This window comes from Strongylocentrotus purpuratus, unplaced genomic scaffold, assembly GCF_000002235.5.
Source record: "Strongylocentrotus purpuratus isolate Spur 01 unplaced genomic scaffold, Spur_5.0 spur5_scaffold_7, whole genome shotgun sequence".
NCBI lineage: Eukaryota > Metazoa > Echinodermata > Echinoidea > Camarodonta > Strongylocentrotidae > Strongylocentrotus > Strongylocentrotus purpuratus.
Window position 1 is genome coordinate 24,869,354 of NW_022145613.1, and position 20,356 is coordinate 24,889,709.

At 38.7% G+C, this 20,356-nt stretch overlaps 1 protein-coding gene and 1 long non-coding RNA gene across 2 annotated transcripts; both read left to right on the forward strand.

The window, feature by feature from the left end:
- Nucleotides 1-4,827: 4,827 nt before the first annotated feature.
- Nucleotides 4,828-17,609, forward strand: LOC582891 (trans-L-3-hydroxyproline dehydratase). The gene is made up of 4 exons (XM_782824.5): nt 4,828-5,079; nt 6,389-6,910; nt 7,293-7,588; nt 16,647-17,609. The coding sequence occupies exons 2-4, from the start codon at nt 6,430-6,432 to the stop codon at nt 16,905-16,907; spliced, it is 1,038 nt and encodes a 345-aa protein (XP_787917.3). The 5' UTR covers nt 4,828-5,079; nt 6,389-6,429; the 3' UTR covers nt 16,908-17,609.
- LOC115919947 lies at nt 11,384-13,944 on the forward strand. Its single transcript, XR_004062076.1, has 3 exons — nt 11,384-11,453; nt 12,003-12,161; nt 13,781-13,944. It is a non-coding gene; the product is annotated as an uncharacterized LOC115919947 (long non-coding RNA).
- Nucleotides 17,610-20,356: the final 2,747 nt, after the last annotated feature.

Below are 20,356 nucleotides of genomic sequence, written 5' to 3' on the forward strand. Positions count from 1 at the left end.
TTCAAATGAACATATTGGAAGCATATGCGATCCTACAATATTCAGTGATCATTGTCGCAGTTGAAATTGAGTCCAAAGTTCTGAAATTGTAAATAATAAACTTTTTACGTTGTATAGCTCCCTCTCAAGGTCATTGATTAAGCTATAAAACAATGTTTCTTGACTAAAATCGACCGATTAGCTATTCCCGTTTGGAAATTAAATATCACAACCACTGGCGTACTGGTGGGGGAGCTAGGGGGGGCGCCAGCCCCCCCCCCCCCCCAAATAAAATTGAACCATGACTTATTTTCAATTCCATATAGATCTACAAGTCATGTATAAATGTTGGTGATATCACATGACTTTCAACAAAATGCCCGTTTCTCCATTTCTGTTGCAAACTGACACATTCACAAATGGCCAGGAAAAGCATATGTTTTTTACAGTCACTAAGGGGCCGTGGCCACTAACAGTAACACTAGAAGAAGAAAAAAATCCTTTACAGAAGCAACTGTGACAAGCACTGCCGGGCGTTCCATACTGACATATCATGTAACACTGCATTATGTACCGTTAATAGGGCCCAGTGGGGAAATTGAATTCAGACAAGATTAAGAGTTGGTACAACGAATCGTCTTCTTTAATAATTTAATGAAACGGCAAAGCTTCCGTGCTTCGGGGGGAGGGGGGGGGAGGAGGGAGCAACTGAATTCAGACTAGGATTAAGAGTCGAGATGGGTACAACGAATCGTCTTCCTTCTTTAATAATTTAATGAAGTGCCAAAGCTTCCTCACTTTACGCGTGAGGGGGGTGGGTCGGTGGGAAACTGAATTCAGACAAGAACACGATACAACGAATTGTCTTCTTTCTCTGATAATTTAATGCAACGTGAAAGCTACCGCGCTTCGCGCGGAATGGGAGAATATGAATGCAGACAAGGATTAAGAGTAATAGTTTAATGAAATGTCAGAGTTTTCGCGCTTTACGCGAGATGGGCGAAAATCAATTCAGACAAGGATTAATAGTGGAAACCGGTACAATGAATCGTCTTCTTTCTCTAATAATTTAATGAAGTGCCAAAGCTTCCGCGCTGCGCGCGGGAGGGGGGGGGGGGAACTGAATTCAGACAAAAACACGATACAACGAATCGTCTTCTTTCTCTAATAATTTAATGAAACGTGAAAGCTTCCGCGCTTTGCGCGGGATGGGCGAAAACGAATTCAGACAAGGATTGAGAGTAATGATTTATTAAAACGTCAAAGCTTCCGCGCTTCGGCTGGGAGGGGGGTGGGGAACTGGATCCAAACAAGAATTCAGAGTCGAGAACGGTACAACAGGTCGTCTTCTTTCTCTAATAATTTAATGAAGTGTCAAAGTTTCCGCGCTTCGCGTGAGAGGATGGAGACCGAAAATTAACTTAGTTCCTGGCCCCGGGTGTATAGGGTTAAATTTGTAGACATTTGGACATTAGCATTAATATATTTGTCGGTAATTGGGTGCTCGTTTTGTCGGTTATCGGTGGCCTCTACACCCTCCCCACTCCCCCGCTGACAAAGATCTAGCGACGCCCCTGATAACGACACAGTTTATACACTCGAGAACATGTATGCAAGTACTTCACTGATGAAGTACCGGACCACCGACTTTGTGCATTGTGCGGCATCAAAGCATATACAACGTCTCAAGACGTGACAGATCACTTTTCTCTAACTTGTAACCAATCAAAAGGCCTCGTTTTTTTCCAGGAAGTGCAGGTGGACATTAATGCGCCAAATGTGGTTCTCATATTGCAAAAGATCCCTACTCTTGGAAGGGGTAGGAGAAAGCAATTTTACGTCATATTACTCCAGGAAGTGACTGAAAATGCGTCTAATTTGGTTCTGAAATTGCAAATGCTTCTTACTCTGGGAGGGGGCCAGAACCCCCTCCCAGACCCACCCCCGCTTGGTCGCTCCGCTCCCTCGCCGCTAAAGCCCCGTTCTGTCGCTTCATCGTTTTACATAATATTTAACGCCATGCCATTTTGTGCCCCCCCCCCCCCCCGGTAAGAAATTCCTGGATCCGCCACTGATGCCCATACCCCTTGAGCTTTGGGGGCTCCACTCCTTGACCCCCGCCGGGGCTTTGCCCCTAGACCCCACTTTGCGAAACGTTCACCGGGGCCTGCATGTTAGAGTAGGGTGCTGCGGATTTTTTTTGTCAGCACCCCCAAACGTTTTTGCTCATTACGCCACTGATCACAACTATACATTCTGAGATTTTCATGGTCGCAGCTATTATTGTACGGCCGTAGGTGCTATTTCAAATATATCAAAATTTAGCGAGAGCACCGGTAAATTGTTATATTCAATTTTTCACGAAAGCAGAAGTGGCTAAATTTTCTAGTGCTTATAATACATCCACAGAGGCATCCAAATATATCAAAATTGTAAAGAATCACTATCCACCCATTTTCAAAATTTCCCAAACTTTGTATTACGTGATTTATCTTTATAGTAATATAATTATATAGGTGTAATTCTGTTTTGTGGTGGTCACGTCTCTAAACGATCGAGTAACCGATAATCCGGCCAACTGATGAATTTAACCCGAGAAATCAGCCTTAAGATATTGATACAGAAAGCGTTCATTGGTTGGACTAATCATAATATTATATAGCTTCTACCAACTAATTAGATTCGCGGTGCAAGAGCATAATATCGGTTTTCGCATTCTAATATTATTTCTTCTTCATGACCAAATGGTTAACAAGTTATGTGAAATTCAAAGTGGGGAGTGAAGCGCCGTTTTGGCATGACTTTCTTTTTAACTCTTACTTTCACCTATCTCAGATAACCCTAAGTTTTTGGTTGCTGCTTTATATGTAGTTGATAATGCATGATTAAAATAAAGAGAGAGAGAGAGAGAGAACCACCATCATTTTGCAATGGTTCATGCAGGATTCGTGTAATGTACATTTGAAACCATTTTTTAGCGTCTCAACCCTAAAAAAAATAGCAAAAATATTTTTGAGGAAAAGCATTATACTGAATTAAATAAAGAATAATAGCTTTATATTGGATCATACTAACACTGATACGGGCTAAAGACAATGTGGTATTTGTATAGAGGTATTCCAAAATGACATTCTGATAATCAACATTTGTTCTAGTATCATAAATGTATATATATATACGCATAATACAACTGATCTTTTACAAATCTCAGCCATGCAAATCTGCCACTGTGTTGTAAGATCACTTTCAGATTAGGAGAAGTGTATTCTGTATATGAGTATTTCACATTGAATGGAACGTCTCAACTCAGAAAGCATGGCTAGGATTTGTAAAAGTTGTTTCTACAAAGAAGATTCGGGTGAATAGAAGTGCTTATTCAAACAAATATTCGCATCAATTTGAATCACAATCATGATTTATCGCTTAATCCCTTGTTTTCATTCTCGTTTGCAAGGGGAGAAGAAGATATGTCACGTTAAAGACATCATAAAGATCAACGTTGTATGCGTATATAATACACAGGCCACTAACAGCTATGTAGCTTGTTAATTTGTAAGAGGGAAAATGCTGATTGAAATGATAATGATGAAATAGCAAATAATTGAGGAGTATCATAGGTACCAATTCAATGGATATTTGTATAAAAAAAGAGCCCCCGTCAGTACTATTGTTTTTGGGGGGAAGAGCCCCCGTGGACAAAAAATTAATTTGAGCCCTGCTCAGGGGTTGTGGATATTTAATTACGGTCAGGTGCTTAACTGCTCTCGCGGTCATTTAAAGAACTTAAGAAAGATGATCTAATAAGTAGGTTCAGACACGTGCCATGTACGAGGATTCGATTGTTTGCATAATAGCCTACATACTAAGAACAAACTTTGTGGAAGAGAACCTTGGTCAGGGTTTCCAGATCTGTTGGTAACTCTTATCACATGTTCTATGACAGGCGCGTACGCAGGGGGTTTCGGGGTCAACCCCCCCCCCCCTTCAATTTTTTGTATGTGTGTGTTTTGGAGGAACCCCCCCCCCTTCTTTTTTTTTTTTTTTTTTAATGTAAAAAAAATGTTAATGGGTGACCTAAATAAGGTGACCTTACCTCCCCCCCCCCTTTCAACGGAACGAAATGTTGATCGGGAAAATTTCCAAATTTTGGGACCCCCAAAAAAATGTGCTCTTACCCCCCCCCCCCCCCCCCCCCTTTTTTTTTTTTTTCTCGTTGATCCCCTCAAATTGTTGGAAGATTTTTATTCTGAGAGACCCGTAGTATGCTGTACTGCAAGATATATACACCATCTGTCGTCCATTATCCTTCATTCTGTGCTTGCTTGGCATTACACAGTAGTACTTTATACATGGAAAACGCCAATATTGTTCATACCAATAAAGGCAATACTATTATTGTGCACCACATTGCATGGTAATCCGAATAGCCCTTTTCCTGTGCTTGCCTCTTGGTTATACACTTACAATTTGGTTTATATAGTTCAACACAATTACATTTGCATCTAGCTTATTATGTTATGTGCAAAGTGTTATGTAGCCGTAAGCATTATTTTGTTCCAAATTATTGATGAATGGTAACAAAAGTCTTGAGTTTAAATGTTAGTTGAGGCAATTAAATGTATGATATCAATACATTCCTTTCCGTTGTGTATCTAGAAAATTAATATTGATACACAGACGCATCAATGGGGCGTAATTTTGTGTTGGTAAATCCTCAATTACTTTTTGTAATAGACCTATTGCATGAATATACTGGGTATGCCTATATCCCGTGCGCTATATTTCTTTGTAAATACATTAAAGATAATGAACAACTCCCCGAGTGTGTAAACAATCGAGCACAAAGAACATACGTACGTCCACCTAAAGGCTAGCTAGATATTGAACATTTAAACTGTATCTAGTAATTGGAACTATAGGGTCCTGATAACATTATTAGCTGACGTTATCAATAGTGGATTGACGGGCTTACATACATAGAGGTACAGCTATTTTCTTACTAGGTCCTCGATCATCACAAACATCAATGGATCTTTCATAGTCAGAAACTGCTGTTAAATGACGATACAATAGTCGAGCACCACAAGATCATCAAAACAAGTAAGTCATTGAAGAGATAATTTTCAACTGGTAATCATCTACTGGTTTTCAACTACTGGTTTTAGACTGGAATCAGATGGTATCAAAATAATGGCCCAGTTTGATCACTGTGTGCTGCAACTGAATCAACTAGTAGACTTACCAGTAAGGTCCTTATTAACTGGTATCAACTGGTTAAATGATATACCAGTATTGTTAATGGCTTTCAAATACAACTGGTAAACTACATCCATTGGGTTTCAACATGTTCAAACTGGAAACAACTGGTCTCAAAGGGTCCACTTTGGCTTTATGGGTTTTAAACTGGAATCTACTGGCAGATATACCAGTAAGGCCTATTATTTTTAACCGGTATCAACTGGTGTAACAATTTAATACCAGTATGGTTAATTGGTTTCAACTGCATGGCCATCAACTGGTTTGTTTTCAGCATATTATGATGCGCCAGTATATAGAATCAATGTGGTTAATCAACTGGGACATACTGCTGCATGTAAAGTTTACCAGTAGTGTCAACTGGTTTCAACTGGTACCATGCAGTTGAATCCAGTTTAAACCAGCATGGGCGTCAATCCGGGAGGACAGGGGGACACGTCTCCCCCCCCCACGATTTTTTCTAGGGGGGACATCATATCAAATGTCCCCCCATGTTTTGTCAAGAAAAAGGGGGGGGGGCACCATGAACAACGATTTTGTATACATTGCCAAAGAGACGAGAGTTAAATTCTCGTTAAAAAAAAAACTTTTGAAGGCATTTTACATCATACATTGTTATATTTCTTGATAGAAAAAATAGGCAGATGCCGTATACATGAAAAGAAAGAATGTGGTAGCAAGGTTAAAATCGAAAAACCTTGACAGTTGACCCCGCCCTTCCCCACTGAGCGAAGTATTGGTCGGCGCGATTTTCACTTTTTTTTTTTGGGGGGGGGGCCAAAAAAATAGTAAAAAATGAAGACATTTTACATCATACAAAAAGGCAGATGCCGTACATGAAAAGAAAGAATGTGGTAGCAAGGTTAAAATCGATAAACCTTGACAGTTGACCCCGCCCTCCCCCACTGAGCGAAATATCGGTCGGCGCAATTTTCACGTTTCCGGGGGCAAACAAAAATATAAAAAATAGTGCTCACTACCCCCCCCCCCTCCCCCCAAACTCGGATTGACGCCCATGGAAACCAGTATAATAAACTGGCATATATTCCAGTTCCTTCAAAATGGATACCAGTTGAAATCAGACTGGTTTCAACTGGGCTTTTTTACCTGGGTATTTCTTGACCAAAGTATTTTTCACGATTTTAACCTATAGGAAACCATCCTCCAGAAGTTTTCACATACCAGATCTACAGCATGGTTGATGCGGTAATCGCCAAGAGCCCTTATAAGATCCATACGATGGAGATGAACGTCGGTGGAGATCCTCTGCGGATTGTCGTATCTGGGTTCCCTGAGATGGAGGGCGATACACTCGTGGAGAGGTATCGCTTTGCTCGAGACCGCTTGGACCACGTCCGAAGAGCCATCATTCTGGAGCCGCGTGGGCACTACGACATGTGGGGAGCCGTGCCCGTCAAACCAGACAACCCTGAGGCACACATCGGAGCATTCTACCTCAATGCAGAAGGGTACAACTTCATGTGCGGTCATGCCACCATCGGCCTTGCCAGATATACCGTCGACTCTGGTGTGGTCGAAAGGAAGTCGCCTGAGACACAGTTGAATATCCAACTGCCCTGCGGTCTGCTGAAAGCGTATGTAGAGTACAACGAAGAGACGAAAACTACGGGACGAACAAGATTCACCAGTGTTCCTGCTTTTCTCTGGGCAAAGGGTAATTTGTTTAAATTTGATTTTAACGACTATTGATTTCATTATGGGAATGTCATAATGCATAATAAAATCGTAGGGGTCTACAATAATTGCTTACATTTTTGACAAGGCATTGACTTGTTTTTCAAAGAAATGAGATCGATGAAAATAAGTATATGAATATATGATTATCCATAGTTTAACGGAGATACTTAATTAACAAAATTAAAATAGAGTTCGAGAAAAAAGGTAGGAAAGGGATCATTAGAGGTAGAGATAGGAACGTAGAAGGAGGAGAATAAGGACTGGAGCACCAGGTAAGAGTGTTTAGATTTATTTTCAATAAAACTGCAACAAAAACAACAAATTATTATTATTGACAACAAAATATGATTTCTTCACAGATGCCGAGATCGAAGTTCCTGGTTTTGGAAAAGTTGTAGTTGATGTCAGCTTCGGGGGCGTCTTTTATGTTCTCGTCTCTACCACCCAGCTTGGACTAGACATCTGCAAGTCTCCTCTTAGCGGCCTTAAGGATGCTGGGATAGCTATTACCAAGGCAGCAAATGCTGCAATCAAAGTGGAACATCCGGACAATTCAGACATAAACTGCATCGTCGGGACGATTCTGACTGACGGCAAAGAGACACCGGACACAGATACCACATACAACTTATTGGTTTACGGCGATCAAGGCATGGTAAAGTATCGTTCACCCCCCCCCCCCCCCCCCCCCCTCCCTCCCTCCCTCCCTCCCTCTCTCTCTCTCTCTCTCTCTCTCTCTATCTTTGCATATCTCTATTTCACTTTCCTTCTTCCTCCCTCTTTCTCAATCTCACTCTCTTTTCCTTTTCAAATTTTCCTTCATTTTCTTCTTTTCATGTACTTCCGATTTTACAGTAGTATCATGTTTATTGTTTTCTCTCTCTTTTTTTTTTTCTCTCTCTCTCTCTCTCTCTCTCTCTCTCTTATAGTCTACATCCTCAGGTCCATCTTTAAGATTTTCTACAATTCGTTAGTAGGAAGAAAGTGCCTTTCGATCGAGAGCAAAATAATACCCTCGATCCGACGTGTAGGCTTACGACAACAATTCGTCGGCGTTTACATGAACCGTCGAATCCGTCGATTTTTGGCAAATTTTTCAAAATATTTTTTTTTCCATAATTGCGTTGACTGTTATGATATCTTTCTACTGACAAATTTTCAGATGCTGATTTGAGATAATTTTTGACAAAAACATGTTTATATTTTTATTAAAAACGAAACGTTGCGCGGAGCGATTGCATGAACCGTCGAATGCGGATTCGTCGGTTCATGAAACCAACCCTCCTTAAATTCTAGCAGACGGTCACGATGAACCGTCGAATCTGTAGCATCGTCTGAACGGGATGTAAAAATTGGTAAGCAAACTGTGTTTCGTGTACCTAGTTGTACTTTTATGAGATTAGATGCATGAATTCAATGAAAATCTGAAGTCGCTGCTTAAATTATACCAATTTATAACACATTTAAGCAGATATTTCGAACTCAAAACTCGGATTGTCCCACCTGTTGATTTAGATGTTAGTAAATCTAGAGATTTCGATAAAATCAATTTCAATGGACAATATACTATAGGTCGAGGTCAAGACGGACGATTGTTCGTACTATGAATCTTAAATTAAACTCTAATGTGTTATCATTTCCCTTGTTTTTTTAAATATGGGTAGACTTTTGAGTATTACTGTTGAAATTATTAAGTGTCGACGGCGGTTAAGTCTGGACTGTACGTACTGTAGACTAAATGTAGTGTGGTGCATGCATGGTGTTGCTCATGGTTGCAGGTTGTCACTCACTACTATTCATTTTATTTTAAACTAGAGTTTAGACTAACTTAAGTAAGAGTGTAGCCACCTTGACACTTCCACAAATTTTTGTTCCCCCATATACGCCATACTTAAATATTGTTCACGCCATAATATTCACGCAGACCCTCTTTGCCGTCACTTTTTCTTTCCTGTTTTCCTTAGTTTTCTGTACCGTTGAATGCACATGGGTAAACAATGCGCAAGTAATGTGAAAACTGCGGGAAGTATCCGCAGCCGATGCACAAATTATGAGCAATTTATTCGTAAATCCATCGTGAATTAGTCGAAAACATGCGTGCCACTCGGACATTGGCACGCACCGTTCAGTATGGACACAGGTAGAATACGTATAGGATACTCACATTTTCCTGAAGTGTTCACGAAAGTCGTCCACCAAATTTGTTGTGCCAAAATTTTAAACATTTTGAAAATCCTGCCACAAATTTCAAGTTTTGTCCCGCATGGGCCTCATCCTCCAGCATGTTCCGCAAACGCTTCCCATTATGGCAGAAACATGGCATGAAACGATGGGCAAACCATGCACAAACTAATATCGTGCAAGTGTCAGGGTGCTCTAAGACTATGAGTTTAACTTTGAAATTAGTGACTACATTTTGTCTAGATTTAGATCTCTACTGTTTGTGTTAGTTAACTTAGTATGCAAATAATTGTGGTACCATTCATTGTTTCAATCCCTTGCCTTTTGTTTTGTTTTGATATTATTGTAATAGAAAGATGAGTATGGGTATTACATGTCGATGTTTATTACTTGAGTACACAATTTCTGTGCGGGGATGCTAATAACTAATAGGGGCCTGGTTGGTTATGGCTCTGTCCTGATGATACTGACACACACTACAACAGCCTTAATTGGTTCTGTGATTTGTGTAGATCTACTCACCTTTTCTCTCCATACATTCACAAATTGAAGATTCTTTTTAAATCAATAAAATTTGAATTTGAATTATGAAATATCCAGCCCCACCCTCCACCCCCATGCCGCCTACGCCTATATGATGACGACTCGGACAGTCAGGTATTGGACATTTATATATATATATATATATATATATATTTTTTTTGGGGGGGGGGGCTGAGGTGGTTTCCTTGTAAAATGTATCGTCTTAATTGTCACCAAAATAAATGTTCATAAGTTTGACTCTAAATTGAGGGGGGGGGGGGGAGGGGGAGCAAGATTTCCCATAAAGGGGGCAAATTATGATAGGATTATGGGTGTGTTATGTTTTTCTTTCTCTTGTCCCCACTGGAGCGGGGGAAATATATTAGCTAGATTATGGGGATGTCTCTATATAATTATCAAAGATGAAAAGAAAAGACATGGTACAGGGGACGCCACCGTTCCCATAATGCCTTATGGTCACAAAATCGAATCTTATTTGGCTTAAAATCTTGAAAATCCTTACTTGTATTGTATATTTACGAAAAGCTTGAATATAGTTTATAACTTAGGTCCCTATAACCCCCTCTCTGTCGCTTCCTTCCTTTGCTGAGGATTAGGGACATGTTAGATCAACCCCTTGATGGCAACGGTGCTACACCCCCACCCCCCCCCTATGAAACACACACAGGCTACGCCATCTATGAACTACTTGGACGAGAATTGTCGATAATATGCACTTGTACCAAGGAAATACTTCAGGGTGGATGGGTCGAATCGCGCAGCTTGGTCGGACTGATGGGGGGGGGGGGAGGGGGCTAGGGCCCGGGATGATGGGTCACATATCTTATTGGGGCATGCCTTTTTTTAATATTTTTTAAAAGTATGTTTTCAATGAATGTTTTCTACAAATATTCGGGCCATGTGGCGTCCCCCCCCCCCCCTGCACCCACCCCTAAGCTGTGGGGTGTCCCCTATCCATTTTGCTTTCTTATTATCATTTTGTTTATTGCTTATTTGACTTTCATTTTTGTATGAATAGGGACCCTCTTCTCCTATTATGAAAAGCGACTCTTCTTGTATTATGAATAGCGGCCCTCAGGCTTTTCTAGTATTATGAATAGGAACCCTTTTCTCAAATTATGAAAAGCAGCCTTATGAATAGTGGTCCTTATGAACAGCGGACCTTATGAATAGCGGTCCTTGTGAATAGCGACGTTGAACTGATTTTTTGGTCTAGGTTGGTGATTATTAAGAATGTAAGACTACTTCAGTTTAGTTCAGGATTGGGTAGCATGGTTTGGGTTAGACAGAAATAACCATCTGGTATGGGTCATTCTTTAATAAAACAGACTTTTGCCAACATTTCCCATGTAGACGGTACTTTTACGGCTTGCACAACAGGGGTAGATTGATCGATTGCTACTGATTTTGTACCACTTCCAGAAGTTCTGGTAAAAAAAACTTTCTCCCTCATTTTTCTTGATATAGATCTAATTGAAATAAAAAATCAGACAGAAGAAAAAATACATATTTCTTTTTTATGTAAAGTTTTTAAAATTTTAATTACGTATTTCCAAGGCGAAATTTACAGAATTCCTTTATACGAGTTATCCAATTTTTATCTCAGAACCAGTGAAACGGTATGTTTATGAATTCAAACTGTAATCTATGACAGGACCCGGCCAGGTCAACTTCGCAAATAATAATAAAAATTGAAACTTTTCATTTGTTTTCCAGCAATAGATAGTTGGACGTTTCTCGCAGAAATCCTGGCATGACCTTTGGCTGTATTCTCGTGAAGAGTGCTGTGTGATCTGGTAAGTAATTCAGTTTGACCTTTTTTTCTTCTTTATGTCTTCTTTATGTCTTGTTTGTTCAACAAAAGAATAATTGTGATAAGGTAAGTACATGTATGACTGCACATTATTGTCACATATACCGCCATACAATTTGGAAATTGACTAGATAGGTTCTGGCACATGTGCTGTTTTTAACATTCAAATATAGGACAGCTCCCCCTCCCCCCCCCCCCCCCCCCCCCCCCCCCCCCCACTGTGTCAATATCTTTAAAATTACAGTGTGGTAGAATGTGCAGTGAGAATATGTTAATCGACATGACATGATGACATGATAACAGTGTGATTATTTTCTTTTTTAAGTGACAAATGCTAGTATAAGGTTCATTTGTACACCTTATTGTCTTGAATATTATCTTATTTGATAATGAATCTCAATCGAGTTTAACATACTGGTACCTGTACAGCATATCAGATGCCATCTGTTGAACGATTCGTCACATAAATTGATTTGCTGCAGTAGTCAATTGTATTAATTCATATATTTTATGTTTTCTAAATTCATCCCAGAATACATGGTTGCACTATGCAGTGAAAGGCATTCTGCAGTTGGGATTATGGTAGATTGACTGCAAAATGTGAGGAAGCAATCTATTGAATACTGAAAACCCAAAGTGACTACTACTTCTCCAGCAGCAAGGGCTATATAATCTAAAGATTTCACAGTTGGTGAGTGACAGCATTTATAAAATAACTTCAGTTTTTGGCCTGAATGTGACATTCAAGATTATTCTATTCATCTTCTTTTCACAAAATTGAATAATCCCTAACAGGTACAGCTATAGCCCACAAGCTAGACACTTGGTATCCTACACGTAAAAAAGGCCCCCAAGCTAGACCATAAGTTAAAAAGGACCATGAGCTAGACTCAATATCTGTATTACGCAGTGTCAAGCTTGTAGGACTATTTCACCTAGTGTCTAGCTAGTGAGCTGTATGTGTTGTGTGCCGTTTACATCATATATTGTTGATCGTGTGGGCCATATGGATCGTGGGTGTCTAGCTCGTGGGAACACCTTCTCCCTTTCTGAAGGTTGTTGCAATTCATCTGATCATTGTACAGATCTGAGCATGTTCTCTTCTATCTTATTCCCATTTCCTTTTCTAGAAAGAGAGTTGCCATTCTTGTTTTTTTTTTCCTTTTTATCATTGTGATCAATGCCTTCTTTCTTTTTATAAGAAGGTACTGTACATGTACAAGTCAACTGTCAAGTGTTTTTTTTTTAAACGTACTTGATAGCAGAGTGATTTACAGAGTCATTATTTAATTGTCATGATTCTCTGAAGATTTTTTTGTCTTGTCTGCATAGCTAGAGTGAGACATAGGTACCGCTTTTCCTACCGTGGCATCAACAATTTAAAATCACTCTCATTTCAAAAGGTTATGTCCAAATTTGATGAAAATTGCACATAGCAATAGGCCATTTTCGTAATGTAACCAAATTTAATGCATAAGTCTTTGTGAAGTGCCTCAGTACAAGTTATTTCATTCACCTTATCAGAATAATAGTATTTCAATAGTCAGAAGGCAAACTGCATATATTTAGTGTTGCTAGGTAGGTCAAGCCATAATATTTGTCCAACCTGGCAACAAATAATGTATGCAGTTCGGATTCTGTCTATTGAAATACTATTATTCTTTTCAGGTGAATGAAAAATAACATGTCTTGAGGCACTTCACAATGACTTATGCATTAAATTTGGTTACATTACGAAAATGGCCTATTATCAAGCATCACTTTATTATGTGGAAGAAATTTTATGAACAGAGTCAAGGTCAAAAGTAAGTTATGTTTAATATTACTTCAGAAACTTTTAAGTAAGCAATTTGATGAAACTTGCACCGATCATTATTAAGGATCATACCTGTAGATTATGTGGAAGAATTTTCATATCCAAGAATTTTCATATCCAAGGTCGTGGTCAAAGGTGAATTATGGTCACTTGTGTTATATTTTGCTTCAAAAATAACCTTTTGTTAAATTCTCATTTCAAAAGTATATGTCCAAATTTCATTAAACCTGCACCCAACAATTATGAGGAAGAATTTCATCACCAAGATCAAAAATCAATTATGTTTTAGTGAATGAATAGTGTTGCCATCCAGTGGTTGGTCATTTAACCTGTTTTTAGTCAATTTGGCCGAATGCTACCAAATTTCTCATGAGATATCAATTGGTAGTGTTCATACTTAATAGGCAAATTGCGAGGTGCAGGCAAGACATCACATGCAGTTTGACTTGTTTTTCTTTTTTATTTATGCCTATATCTTTTTATTTTATTTTCAGGTGGAGATGTCCTGAACTTGCTTTGTGCTGCAATCTCTTGTACATGTACCACCAGATTCCAGGAATGTGATAACTCAACTTTACTTTCATCATAGAGGTGTTGTGGTCTAGTGAATAAGTCATCCGACTGCAGATCACAAGGTACAGGGTTCAAGTTCTGCTGCGGCACTGATGTCCTTTGGCAAGACGTTAATCTACATTTGTCACTCTCCACCCAGGTGTTAAATGGGTACCCGGTAGGATGCAAAAGTTAATGTAGTTGGATGAGCAAGTGTGCGTTTGTAAAATGGGGACTGGGCGGAACGCTCCCCAGGGAGTGAAGAACATGCTTGTGTGCGGGCAAGCCTAAATCTGATGACTGGGTAATGATATATATATCTGTAAAGCGCTTAGACACATCGTTGTATTGATGTATCATGCGCTATATAAAAGCAGAATATTATTATTATTACACCTGTAAGAACATCAAGATTTCAAGGTTAAGAATTTCATAATTATAAAAAGCAAGGTGATGAATGAGAAATTTAAAAGATTCAGCCCAATTTAATTGTCAATAAATTGATGCAAATGAATGTAAAACCTTTCATGATTCTATGGTTACACTGATGGAGCATGCTTGCATGTTGTAATTATGATTCATATCAAAGTTATTTTGATTATCTTTTGCCAATTGCCCACTTTTGTAAAATAGAATATTTCAAGCTATCACATCTGGTTAAAGCTACAATAGCTGACAGTTGGGAAAGCATGTTCAATTTGTTTTGGTGTCAATGGGTGCCGGCTTAATGTGCATATGTATAGTGTTGGGTTCATGATCATACATCATGTTGAGCCCTTACTGTGTCGAACATTACCTCTTTAAGTGGTTATTTATATTAGGTATTGAAGATCAGTACAAGTTCAAGGCAAAGTTACCATAAGCGCATTACAAATTTAGTACATTGACAAGGGGCATTTAATAACAATTAGTGAACTGGCGGCATTGTATTAGAGAGTTTTTTGAAATTGTGACACTGTGTCTAAAACTTTTGATGAAGGAATAACCCACTGTAAATACAAATAATTTCAAAAACATATCTTTACTGAAAATATATGTGAGAATATAGTGTTACATGGTTTTGTGAAAACCATTGTTCTTGTGCATTACCTATATGACAATATGAGGTATAGTATACCAGGTCAGCAGCTGATTGTGAAATCATGAACATTGTTACCAGTTCACTTTAATGCAGATCTTTATTTGACCTTTACTCAAATCGTTTCGGAACTCATGATAATATTATGTAGCTTGTGCTGAATTCATGATATAGCCCAAGAAAATAAGTACACTGAATGGCACATGATTTGAATTGAATTTTTTTTATTCATCAAATATGTGTAACACTCGAAAATTGTCCTGTTATTTCACCTAAATATATAGGATTATGATGTGTTTTAGATTAGGTCACACTACAATCGTCAGTGGTATCAATGCCACAGTTGTCATTACTCAAAGAGTTCTAATTTGTGATAATTGATTATTATATAATTGTCAAGTGTGTTTAAGATTGATGTCAAATAAATTTTGGATGTGAAAATATAATTTTGTCGTGTTTAGTTATTATTTGATAACATATACAATGTTCCAACATAATTGTAGTAATCTGCCTGTCATACTTAAGGAAAAGGGGTTACAAACTTCAGTTCAGGATTATTTCCTATACTAGAAGTAGATGCTAGATGTCAAGCATGATATCAATAATGTGTTTAGCTTATGGTTACATTTTCGTTCATATAAATCAAGGTCTTTGAAGAGAGATGGTTGGAAATGAAATTATGTGATCATGAAAATACCCAAATTACGAGGATGTGTGAGCGAAAATATATGGAGACTGAAATTGATTCAGAAAAGTGAAAGAGAAAGAAAAATAGAAAGAGGATAAAGAAAATAATTAAGTGGTATGATCGAGAGGCCAAGCAGTATGCAATGATTCAATGAGTGGTTGAATTCAACTCCATATAAAGATGAATTATATAGAAAACGATTGGAGAAACAAAATGTGATGGAGGGGGTAGGATGGCTAATTAGACAAATTGAAACAGAAACAATATTATAAGGAACAAAATTTGAAGGGAGATCAATATTTAGGAAATGTTTATGAAGTCCTGATATTTCCTGAATCATTCATTTATCAATTAAAAGTCTCATTAAGTAAAATGAAAGTAGTAGGCCTAACCCAGATTATTCGATACGGTAAGCTCGAACAGTTCAACATTAAAAGTTCGATGACCCGCATTGGGCGCGTGTATTAAACGAGCAAGAACGGTTGCATGAACCGACGAATCCATGCGCATTCAGCGCTTTTGTGCTGCGCGTATTCACTTTCTGTTTTTATGAACCGTCGAATGCGCTCCGTTTGCCACTTTCTGTGGAAAATCGTAGTGCGAAATTACATCATCATTTTTCTTTTATCATTACTCGACGATTGTTCAAAATTATGATTTGTTTTTGATATGGTGATTGTAAGCTGGTTTCAGGCTTTCACACTGACTAAAAATTATCAAAATCAATTATCGTACATTGCGCTATAGCGATGTTGGAAAATGTCGAACTTTCAAACGCGTTTTTCTCGAAAGTAAGATTTTGAATTCAGTGGACGGATTCGACGGTTCATGTAAACGCCGACGAATTATTCCATCTGATAACATTTTGTGTGTCTGGCGTCTCTGTTTAAGTAACCAATGCAAAATACATACTTTTTAGTTTAAACCATTACATAACTTCGTTTACAGTGAATGACTTAAAGCTACGGATTTGATAATGGCACTGTAGGCCGACCACTCGTATTGATGCTACATAAAATGCTATTTTGTTCTTGTTGATTAGATTGCCCGAGCCCCGTGCGGATCAGGGACAGTGTCTCGCGTCGCCATGCAAGTCGCAAAGGGTCTCACCGATCTCCATCAACCGAGGTTCTACAAGAGTCGTTGGGGTTCCTCGTTTATCGCCAAGGCGGTGGAGAAAACCAAAGTGGGAGACAGAGACGCAGTCAGAATCGAGGTTTCTGGACAAGGCCATTACATTGGAAAAAACATGTTCTTCTGCGAGGAGAACGATGTGATGGGAAAAGGTTTCATGGTAGATTAAATGCAGTATCATTATTATTAGTACAAGTATCATTATTATTAGTACAAGTATCATTATTATTAGTAGAAGTATCATTATCCTTAGTAGAAGTATCATTATTATTAGTAGAAGTATCATTATCATTAGTAGAAGTATCATTATTATTAGTAGAAGTATCATAGTATTTCAAGACCCGGTGCATGGTGGCACTTCGTATTCACAGTGGTGACGTTAACGGAGTTATAAATGACCCCTATTTGCAGACTTCCAAGAACATTTTTCGCAAAATGTGATCCCTTTTGCCTTTAAAAAAACAAGTAAAAATAACATTCAAATATGGCCATGTAGTTTTAACTTATCGAGTGCAAATTAACAAAAAGTACAATATTTTCGCGGATATTGCCTCATGTTTGGGTTAAACGAGTCGTATGATTATTATGATCCTCTTTGAAATATTTAAACCCTTTTCTTGAAATTTGTTACCTACTTACTTACTTACTGACTCTTTAATTAAAACAATAGATTTTTTTCTTTTCTTTAAATCCGCAAACGTTCCCAATGATTAGCTCTACCCCTTCTTGGCGCAATATGAAGTGACACCACCTGCCGGGATCAAGATTATATTGTTACAGCCGATGTTTACATCTAGGTTTATGTCAAACACTAATATAATGGTCGATTGGCCTGGCCCACTAACAAATAATAAACATTGCAACAATACAAGTGTGTATATGTGTATCGTATATATATATTGGTACCTTTGTTCATGGTAATATTCTACCCCGAGTCATCTCTCTCTCTCTCTCTCCCTCCCCCCCCCCCCCCCTCTCTCTCTCTCTCTCTCTCTCTCTCCCTCTCTCTCTCTCTGTCTCTCTCTCCCTCTCTCTCTTTCTCTCTCACTCACACACACAAACACGCACACACCGTAAATACGTGTTTCTAGTGTAAATCGATTTCGTAATTTCCGTAATTTTCATTTGGATTTCATTCAATATCAAAGCAACATAAATAATTCTTCAAAATACAATTCTTTGTAGTCCAAATAATAACGTAATTCAATTAACTGACTATACAATTCATGAGCTACGATCGAACGATTTGTTTAAAAATCAGTTATGAAACAAATTGTATCGAGGACACATATAACATAACAGATTAAAAGCCCCCCCCCCCCCCCCCCCCCCCCCCCCCCACTCCGGGGTCGGAATGACCGCATGTGTGTTACCACAATGTCCGGTAAAGGGGTACTTTTCACGCACCAAAGTCCGGCTCGTACATACACAAAATTGACTTTACACACCGGACTTAGGGGGTGTTTTCAAAAGGAGGGAACACGCATATGCATACCCTAAATAACACTGAGTGGGGGGGGGGGGGGAATTAAAAGCGAGGACACAATCACACACACACACGCACACACACACACACGCACACGCACACACCTACATTATGTCCGACGGACAAACGAAACTGGTAGGACAAACGGCGCGGTCACACCGGCAAACTCACATGCATACAATAATTGTTTCCAATGTGAACTTCGTGGGCCTCTACATTATTGCTTTGTACTTCGACCTATCGTATCCAAAGTTCCACTTCTACGTTAGTCTAATCTTATCCTAGATCTTTTATGACCACGTTTGATGACGTTGGAAAAGAAAATCGGAATAAAGTCCAAGTACAAGAACACATAGTTCTTGCAACTGTAAAGGCCTACTGTATACTGTGTCAAATCTAAGGGGGCACGTGAGTCCCCCCCCCCCCCCCCGGACAACTCGATCTGGCATATAGGCCTACACGATTTAATAAACAAATTGCCCTATAATTTGTGCCTTCTCTATTGCTTTTTATTTTGGTGATCAAATCCCGTGGTTGGCTGCTCAGTTGCGCCAATAATTACTGAGGAGGTAAGGAGGGGATTGATTTTTTTTTTTTAAACAAGCAAGAAAAAAGCTTATTAATCAAATTTGTTTATCAAAATCATGTTTATATAGGTTAGATTCAAGGATTTTTTCGATTGAGGGTGTCCATGGTGCGCTTGACGCCCCTAATTAAGCTAGTCGACCAATCAACCCGGTGAATGGATTCCTTATTGAGGGGGGGGGGGTGGTTTTCAATATATTGTCGCAAGTGGTTTGGCCGGCCAGTGTCGACCCTTGTGCAGCCAAACTCGATATACCTCCCTCCCATGCTATAAATATGCTATAAATAGTTATTAAAAAAACATCGACATTAACAACAGAATTACTAACGGTTGTATAAAAATTAAAAAAGCATCGTCTTGTTTGGAGGTAAAGACTAGCTAAATACCGATGATCTCGGTAGTAAATATTTAATGATAACCATATAAGGGCCGAAGTCAAACAAAGAGGAGTTTGCCTGCTACTACCACACACACTAAGCACACCTTGTTCATTCGAAAGACTTTAGAATAATTCAGAGGTGTTTTTTTTTTTAAGCGAACACCCCTAAATCGGAGTATAAAAATTCCAAAAAAGAGGCCCTTACTTAGGACGAAAAATAGTATTTTGTGAATAATATTTTTAAGGAAATCTTGAAACACCATGAGATTGGTGTCATATGAAAGAAAATTAAATTATATACATTTTGATACCAATTTCAACGGAATTGGGATTAATTTACATGGAAATTTAAGTTAAAAACATGAATTTTGGGTGTTCTCTACAAATTAAAAAAAACACCTCTGAAATATTGTGTATTATGATAAAAATCTTTCGAATGAACAAGGTGTGCTTAATTTGTGTGGTAGTGGCAGGCAACTCAAAAACTAAGCATGATGTTTGACTTTGGCCATCGAGTTCTGTGGTTAAAAGTGCAGACCAGTTCAGGTCATGCGATTGTATTGTGAAAGAAACGTTGTGGAATCAATAAGAAAAGGTTGATCGTCTAGCATATTAGCATTTGTGTGTACTGCAAGGTTCTGGAATCATCAAAATGATAAGAAATTTGACCCAGTCTTGGTAAAGTTACAAGCACTGTACACAGGAGGTTTGTAATGAGACTACGCGATATCTATCCAGTCCGGATAGATATAATTATTTACCGAGTCTAGGCGGTTTCCGGCAAAATTTGTATCATCACGTATTAGTCAAAACATATTCTTCCACATGATTGGTATTGAGAGCTTCCATTTTAATTTTTGAGAGGGGGGCGTTTCTGAAACTGGTCTAAAAAACCGAAACAGAAACAATATCTGACACTGTGATCACGTGAGGTCAACTGTGTGTGTGTGTGTGTATTTGGTTTTTACAGACGTGTATCAATCAGATATGATTATTTACGTCTGGGGACCGACCTTTAACGTCACCATCCGAAAGACGTGACTCAGTTTCGAACCTGCGTCCTCGGCTGAATCAGTTTGTAACTTCCACTGTTAGCTGGATTACAGGCGCACGCCACAACGCCTAGTTGTGAGGTCAATAAGACGATACAACGCCATATCATGTGAC

Excerpts from the sequence above, each read along its gene's own strand:
- LOC582891 (XM_782824.5), top strand. The coding sequence starts at position 6,430 with ATGGTTGATGCGGTAATCGCCAAGAGCCCTTATAAGATCCATACGATG. Across the intron at positions 6,911-7,292 it reads TGCTTTTCTCTGGGCAAAGG|ATGCCGAGATCGAAGTTCCT; the intron begins GTAATTTGTTTA and ends ATTTCTTCACAG. Across the intron at positions 7,589-16,646 it reads TTTACGGCGATCAAGGCATG|ATTGCCCGAGCCCCGTGCGG; the intron begins GTAAAGTATCGT and ends CTTGTTGATTAG.